Below are 8,935 nucleotides of genomic sequence, written 5' to 3' on the forward strand. Positions count from 1 at the left end.
GACCTCACCTGTCATGATGACGCAGTACACAGCTTATCATAAAAGCCAGCTTACCACTGATGGTTATGGGGTGGCTTTTCACACCCACACTAGCTCGATTAGAAGCCATGCAGTAGTATGTCCCTGTGTCCTGCCTGTTCATCGTTTCCTTGTGCCACACAATTCTGTCTGCATGTTCACTTGTTTCAAATACAAGAACTTCATGATCAGTTTTTTTAAAAATCCTGAAGTGGATTGGCCAAGATCCTCCATTCACGGAGCAGAGAAACACAGTCTCTCTGCCATCTTCCACTTCTCCAAATGGAACACTGCCCAAGCTGGCATTCCTGATTGGTACTACAGAGGAAGGCACAAAGAAAACCAGTATTAGCACTATTAGAAATGACTTGGATGATTAAATATTGTATTGAAGAAATACTTACTTTAATGCTTAAGCAGAGCCTGAACACACAGTATTAATCTTTTGAACAGTCTCTGCCAGACAGCATCCTCTAGTAAATATTTTTATACACCCAGAAATAGAGAGGGCACTATAAAGAAGGCAGACAGAAGGAAACTATATCCATTCCACACAAGTCAGTCAGCCTCTTTTCTTAAACTCTTTGGGATGTCCCGCAGGCCCCAGCCTACAAATCATTTAATTGTCAGAAATAATACACTCAGCAGTTCCATAGTGTAAATAATTATTGTCCAATTTATGTAGCTGTGCTTTCTTAGTTATTTAGAGTTATGCTGTTTTATGCTAACTGCATTGCATCTTTCCTGTAACATTTAATATACAATAGTGAATATCAGCAGATATTGGATCAAGTACTTCCAAGGCAAAAGCAAGTCCCAAATATAGCAAACACAGTGAGAGGAGTCAGTTTGCATTTGAACAAGTTGTAAGAATATGCATAGCCAAAGTGCAGTTCTCAAGTTAGCTGCTTTACAAAATAATTATATTAGTATATACAGAGCATATACAGGAGCAGATGAGCATCAGCAGTTGATGTACATTAATTGATCTCCCCATGTACAATTACATGGGGAAAAAACCCATACATACATTCTGTTATGCAAGGCACATAAGATGTTAGTAGTTTCACAAAATATTTGGAATATGAAGCATTTTTTTTGCTAAAATTGCTACACAAAATTTCTCTGGAAATATTATAAATGTGTTTGGGGCAGGGTCATGGATAACACAAGACAGATGTAAAGGAGGAGCCATTAAGACAACACTGGTACAGAAGCAGGAGGAGGAAACCAGATCTGATAGGAAAAGCTGCTAGTCAGGAAAGCTGTATTTGTATTGGGTAGGAAGCAGATTTAGATGGAAGACATGGTGTACTACAACTGATCCATGATAAGAGAGGATTGCTCTAAAAAACATAAGTCTTTTTTTTTTCAGATCTTGTACAGACAGAAAGGAAAAAACACAGAATTTTAAGCTACCACCTCAAGAGTGGTAGACTGCAGAAGACTGGCTCACCAGGCTCCAAAACTCAACTTTTTTTAATCAGAACTTCCAGTGTCACAATGTATCCTGAACCACTGCTTTAACAGTTGGGATACACTAATTCCAGCAAAGAAATACCCACTTGTTAATGGTCTAAGATTATGCTTTGTATTTATTTATTTTTTACTTGTTATTTCAAATTACCTTGGCATTAAATCTCACTGGATAAATCTCTTCTGTTTTATCATTCAGCTTCTCTCTAGTGTTAACAAAGCATATGCTGATGGAACTGATGAACTTAAGGTGCAGTCCTACTTCTATAGTCTAGGCAAATTCAAATACTGTATTAAAAGACCTGTTTGGGAGCTCAGAGAGTGGAGAGCATGTCCTTCAACTGTGAAATAATACAACTGATGAGGAGACATGTAACAACTCTGAAAGTATCTGTTCTCATCACATATAACTCCATGTCAAAACTCAGAGAGTAAACCAGACTGTTAAACACAAGTTGACCTTATTAAAGCAAACACAATTTGGGTTCAAGCTGCAACACAAAACTGAAAAATCTTTCATAGAGAGAGATTCTTTCTTTTCAATTGGTCAAGAATAGACTTCTGCCCTGGTCCTGGACTACTTTTCTGTAATCAGGTTAGGTAAAGCTAAAATACTGTTGATACATTCAAAAAAAGTAGCAAGGAGACAAGGATATGGGTTAAAATGGCTCTACAAGGGGATCCACCACCACCGGTTTCCCTACTTACTGTCCCAGAGAACTCTTTTTTTTTTCCCTTATCTGTTATGTTACTATTCAGTCAAACAACATGGACACAACTGCCACGCACACACATGAGATGCACAGCTCTGCTGATCTTCCACCATTTACTGATGAGCCACTACCAAAATAGTCAAAATTTTGGACAACATCAGACTGACAGAAACAACCAACTCTGAACCAAGTGAGGTAGAGGTGACACTACTGAGCAGACAAACATTTTGAAGACATTTCAGGCAAATTATTATTTCATTTAATAAAAGGTCAATACCTACAACTAGTTGGTTCCTTCTGTAGGTTAAGAATATTCTCAGGTCCTGCAGGAGCAGCAGCCACCATCAGTGCTTTATTTCCACTTGGGTAGGAGACTATTATCTCTGCCTACCTAATGCACTATTAAGGATAAACCCTGACAAGACAACATCTGCAACTGTCAGGGGCTTTCATCTAGTGCAGAAGGCTTCAGTATGTCTCCTCAAACAGCTACTCTTTCTACAATTATTTATCACAGACTTTCAAATTAAATTCAAGGTACAATCCATACCGTGGATACAGAATAGCAAAAAAACTTCCTTAAGGCCTAAAGCAAAACCTGGTGTTAACAAATTCTTTGGGCACACAGGGAACTGCTTGTATTGGGGACAGAACACACCTAAATCAGTGACAGGATTTTCTTGAGCTAAACCTTTGAATCACTAGGATCTAAACCAGGAACTGTCACGTGAAACCCCAGTACAAACCTCCTCCAAGTGCACACACAAACCTACAGAAACAGGGCATTCTGGTTAAAAGAGCCTACCAAGGCAAGGTGCTCCCTTATGCACCTCACCACGGGGAAATCACACCTCTGTGTTTTAAAGAGTTACCAGTCCTGACACTGCTCCTATGTGGCCCACTACAGAATTATTATTTGCTTCATTTTCTCTCCGTATCTGTCAACAGCACACTTGCAAATCACAGCTTTTTCACTGGCATTCCCCTTCCTGGAGTACTGGCAAGATCCTCAGCGTATATCAGATGTCATGATTTCTTCTGTGGACTTCCAACTCATCTTTTTAAAGCTTCAGCTACCAACTTCCCTCACAGGCAGAGGAATTTTCTTTTTCTACTTCACACATATTTGTAGATTAGAGACTTTGCTCATATTTAGTAACTCCTGGTTGCTAGCAAGGCATAATAATAGAACTTTTAGAGCTACTTAGCAACTGCAGCTTCTGGTGTTGAACATATGCTCAGTGCCTCTGAAAACTGCAGCTAGTAACTGAGGCATTTAAAGGGACTGTTAAAAGTGTGGACTTACATCTTCTACCAGAAATCTAGCTAGCTCAATTATTTTAGTGAGTAAAACCATAGACTAATTTCAATATCATTATATAAACACTTTAATACAGTCCTATAAAAATCAAACATTAAGAAAATGGATCTGTTCCTGAAATTTTTAATCAATAATTTTACTAAAACAGCTTCTCTGAGATTTCATCAGATCTAGTTTTAACATTAAAAGAAACTCAGTTGTTGTTAACTTGATTTAGATTAATAACAGTTTTTTTTTTTTTACTTTTGTGACAAATAGCCTGTCATACACATCTCTATTTTTAATTCAAGTTAGCAAAAATTTGTAAACATTTCACATCCACTTTGCTTAGTCTATAATTTGCTGCTACAGTTTCAAAAATCAAAATATGACATAAGACAAGAAGAAGAATGACACAGACTTACCTATGACTGTGATATTTAGAATATTACTAGTTTTCATGCCACTGGAGTGTTTATTTCTAGCTTCACATTTATATCCTCTTTTGTCATTTTGTCTAATATTTTCATCCAAGAACATAGCATAGGAGTCATTAGTTACTATTTTCTTAACTTCACTTCCTTTGTAGAATGTGAATGTTATTGGTGGAGTTCCCACCACCGAACGGCAGATTAACCACAGAGGCTTCCCCAGCACCACCTCGGGTAAACCACCCACAAAAAAGCTTGGAGACAGGAGCTAAAAGGGGAACAAAGGAAAAAAAATGCTGCTAATTACACTGCAGAAGGCCAAATGTAAAATATTATTTTATAGAAAACATATAAATATACAATATTTAGCTAGTTTACACACAGCCTATATTGGGAAGCTCTTCGTCACTGACTGAATGGAAGCGAGGATGCCCTGAACAAAACAAAACCACAGATAATAGAACATAGGCCAGGTCCCACACCTGGGTCACAACAACTCCATGCAGTGATCCAGGCTTGGGGAAGGGTGGCTAGAAAATTGCCCAGCAGAAAAGGACCTGGAGGTGCTGGTCAACAGTTGGCTGGGTATGAGCCAGCATGTGGCCAAGAAGGCCACCAGCACCCTGGCTTGGATCAGCACTAGTGTGGCCAGCAGGGATAGGGCAGGTACGGGGGGCAAGGATCATCCACCTGGAATGGGCACTGGCGAGGCTGCCCCTCAAACCCTGGGGTCAGTTTTGGGCCCTTCACTCCAAGGACCTTGAGGGGCTGGAGCATGTCCAAAGAAGGGCTAAAAAGCTGGGGAAGGGTCTAGAACACAAGTCTGGTTGAGAAGCAGCTGAGAGACCTGGGGGTGTTGAACCTGGAGCAAAGGAGACTCAGGGGAGACCTTACTCTTGACAACTGCCTGAAAGGAGGTTGCAGTGAGGTGGGGGTCAATCTCTTCTACCAAGTAACAAGTAATGGAACAAAAGGAAATGGCCTCAAGTTGCTCCAGGGGAGGTTTAGGTTGGATATTAGATAAAATTTCTAATATTTTCTAAGGAGTGCTAACTCCTTTCTCCTCAGGCCAGCCCTGGAAAAGTCTAACTTGATGATCTGATCATGATAGGACAAATCCTCTACAAAAAATGTTAAAGATGACAAGCACATCTCACAGAAATTAATATTGCAAGAACTAATAGACAGTTCCACTAGTCCATGGACTAGAGACTGGTTCTGTAAATGGTGCTTATAAGTTGATGGTATTGATTTTTCCCCCCCCATCATTGGGTCCTAAGCCTCTATATCAACTCACCATAAACATTTATGTTTACAGGTTTGCTCTCCTTGACTATTCCTTTTACTTCAGCTTTACAGATATAGGATCCAGTATCATTCACATTAACTCTCATTGTTAAGTTCCTAGAATTTTTTAACCAGATGTCTCCACTGGAACTTTGCCGTAAAATGGAGAAGTTAGCTTTCCGGAAACCACTAATGCTGCAACTCAAAGTTAGTTCTCTATTTTCATCCAGTGTACTCATTGAAACAGCTAATATTGGCTTGGGGAATAACTCTGCAAGATAAAAAGAGAAAGAATTCATTCAAATTGAGCCTAAAAGAATATGACTACCTAACTCAAAGTATGCAGAACGAAGGACGTACTGGAAATTTACAATAAGGGAAAAAAAAATCATTTTAACACAATAATACTTTCAGGGAAAATAGAAACTTGGCAATCACTTGAAACTGCTTTTCATATGTGTTATTTGAAAGTATTATTTTCATAGAAACATAGAATGTCTGGGCTGGAAGGGACCTCCAAAGGTCATCTCGTCCAATCCCCCCACCATAAGCAGGCACATCTCCAACTAGATGAAGCTACTCAGAGCCTCATCCAGCCTGGTCCTGAATGTCCCCAGGGATGGGCCCTCCATCACCTGTCTGGGCAACCTATTTCAGTGGTCTGTCACCCTCATAGATTTTAATTGGAAAGTACTGGCAGGTAAAAATCAGAAACTGAAATCTAATCTGAATAGTCTTTAACTGAGAGAAAATTTACACCAGGATCTTAAGTTCTACCAAATTCAAATTTAAATACAATCTATTGAGTGTTACCTGACACAACAACATTCAATTTGGTGGTTTTAGAAGCTCTCCCTTGCTCCACCTTACACAGGTATTCACCACTGTGCTCTAGAGTAGCTACTACAGAGTATTTCAGCTGTTTCTCATCTCGTACACTCTTCAGTATTGTTCTGTTTTTCTGGAGTATCATTTCAATGTCACGCATTCGGGCTACCACAGTTGAACATTCAAGCTGTATTCTGTCTCCTTCTGTAACATTATTTGAGGGCCTGGCATTCAGAGTAGGCTTTATAAATGGTTCTGCAAGAGAATACATATAAAGTCATGATGCAACTTTTTAATTACAGCAAGCAAAGAAATGTTAAAAGAAGAGCTACACAACTTACCCCTGACTGTCACAAGTGTTTTGTTGCTGTATTCTGAGCTTTCAAACTCAAATTGTGCAAGTCTCTTCCCATAGCAATCAAATTGCAAAATATTATCTCCCTCTTCAACAGGAAACTCCACTACAGAAAAATTTCTGTACAGTTCAAATGTGTGTTTTTCTTTGGGTGTTGAATTCACCTTTGTCTTCCGGAAAAAGAATAATAAAGGAGGTTCTTCTTCTGGTAACTCACAATGTAATTTCACAACTTCACCCTCTAAAACTTCCTTTTTCTCAGCAGTCAGGATTGGCTTGGTCATTCCTTAGAAAAGAAACAAGAAAAGAAACAGAACATTGCATAATCCTGAAATTAAAACTATCTCTGGTGGCTATGGTCATTATTTAAGCTAATGCACAGGTACAAATAATTTGCAAGCACTGAGCTTTTGAAGACAGTTCCTTTGATGTGTGGGTGTATGCTGAGGCACCTTCAGAAGAACAGAATGTCCCTCGAGAGGGCAATACAATCCATGCAATGTGCAAAGTATGAAACTTGCTGCATTGAAGGTACGACTGCTTCCTCCTCAGTGTTTCCTATTCCCACCCAGAAATGAGAAAGTGAAGACACTAAATGCCATCCCAACTTCTGCACCTAGAGCCACAGGCCTCTGAAGAAAAATTACAAGCCCTGCACAACCCTGTAACTACTTAATGCTGAACAAATTCTTCCCGAGCTGCTTTTCCAAGGGGAAAAATGTCACTTGCAGTCAGGAACACATGGCTAGAAAGAATACAGATGGAGGTGGCCTCTGCTCTCACAAGAGAGAACAAGACTGATGTAACAGTGTCTACAGAAGTAGCCCACAGTTGATAGTAGCTTCGGCAATGGCTGTCGTAAGGTGAGAATCTCTATACATTATTTCCAGCTTTTCCAGTAATCTACCCACCCACCACCATGTTTATGATCTATAGGCACAAGATTTTGCAAATAATACTCTCTCTAGTCTAGGGAGGAGAGGCTCAGGACAGAGGGGCTGGTGGCACAGGGGACACAGATTGCATTCCCTACTACCACTGATCCACCCCGTCACCTTGGATTGCCATTTCATTTCTGTACCTTAATGTGAGCATTTAGTACTAAATTCTTGTAAAGTCCTGTGATATCTATGGATAAAAGACAATTTGCAAGATATCCTGTTTCCCATGGACTATTAATACTTCCCCCAGAAGGCCATTTGAATGAATACTCACCTGTTACCCAAACGTGTAAGGAGTTACTAGATTTCGCCTTTCCGCCTGCTTCCACAGTACATTCGTAGTCTCCTGTATCCGAAGATCTAGCCACAGGGATTTCATACTGTGCAACTCCTTTGTCTGATACAGTCATGAACACACGCTTGCCATTCTTAAAGATTGTAAAATTATACTTCAGCTGGAAATTGGTACTTTTGCTGATATCAGCATGGCAGACAATTGACAGAGGAGCTCTATTCATTACTGTGGCAGATGGCTGAACCTGGATTTCGACCGCGTTGAAAGTAAAAACTTGATGGAAAAAAAATAAAATAGTTATGTTTATTTCCAATGAGTCCAACATAATACTGTTATCTCAAGCTGCTACATTTTGATGACAAAAAAAAATTCACTGTACCCTAGTAGGTGTTAAAGTTTTTGTGGGCAGATCTCACAGATGTTGACAGTGCTAGCAGCTCTCCTTTCACTGCAGATACAATAGAGGCAACTAGTGACTGTCCCCGCACGCACTCAGTCTTTACTTTTGGGGGACTGAGAGCATCACTGATTTGGCCATGCTCACAGCCAAATCTGTGAATTCCCTAGAAAACACAGAGGACACTGGAACAGGTTTGCAGCTATTTCTTGGTTTTCCTTATTTCTCATGCTTTGTTGTCTTCAACTCTAGTTGGCAGGAGATCTAAAGAAAATCATGTATTTATACTTGTCTGAATCAACTGAAAAATCACAGTAAAACCCTTCTCAGAATTGTATTAAACCCCAAGCCAATTAATCCCAAATCAGTAGGAGACCCTGGAGTTATCCCACTATTTTTTATCTGAAAATAAGGTTAGGGTTACGTCATGCAGCAAATTCCACTTTAAACATGTAACTCTCAAGCTTGGGATAATTTTAAATCTCTAGTTTAGGATGACTAGAGCATAACAGAAGATATTTAGGTTCAAGTCCTAAAAGCAAACATGCACACGCCTGACTTTACACTGTTGGCAGTCCACAAGCATACTCTCAAGAGTCCTTAGCAATCATACCCTGATTAATTCAATTTCGTAGACATATGCAGAAGTAATACTTTCAATTAATTTATGATTTAGATATGTTAGTCCCTGAAAAAAACATACTGAATACAATATTCCTATTTGGAAGAAAAAGCCAAATGCACTTTAAGACATTTTACAATAGCATCTATATAACTATATAGTGCTTTTGTGTTTATAGTCATAGCAATGATAAATAATTTGTATCTTAAAATGTTATAATTATTAGAATCCTGGTATAATTAATATTTTCATTTACACACCTAGATGACTAA

General features: G+C 39.2%; 1 protein-coding gene across 1 annotated transcript in view; it reads right to left on the reverse strand.

The window, feature by feature from the left end:
• PECAM1 (platelet/endothelial cell adhesion molecule 1) overlaps positions 1–7,917 on the reverse strand; it is a gene marked incomplete at its 5' end in the record, with an annotated part of 30,223 nt that extends 22,306 nt beyond the window's left edge. Inside the window, 7 exons of the mRNA XM_008937390.1 lie at positions 55–336; positions 3,933–4,206; positions 5,152–5,156; positions 5,236–5,496; positions 6,039–6,308; positions 6,395–6,694; positions 7,624–7,917. Coding sequence (XP_008935638.1) covers positions 55–336; positions 3,933–4,206; positions 5,152–5,156; positions 5,236–5,496; positions 6,039–6,308; positions 6,395–6,694; positions 7,624–7,917 — 1,686 coding nt within the window. The remainder of the gene's footprint in view (positions 1–54; positions 337–3,932; positions 4,207–5,151; positions 5,157–5,235; positions 5,497–6,038; positions 6,309–6,394; positions 6,695–7,623) is intronic.
• Between the last annotated feature and the right edge of the window lie 1,018 nt (positions 7,918–8,935).

This window comes from Merops nubicus, unplaced genomic scaffold, assembly GCF_000691845.1.
Source record: "Merops nubicus isolate BGI_N331 unplaced genomic scaffold, ASM69184v1 scaffold7533, whole genome shotgun sequence".
Classification (NCBI taxonomy): domain Eukaryota; kingdom Metazoa; phylum Chordata; class Aves; order Coraciiformes; family Meropidae; genus Merops; species Merops nubicus.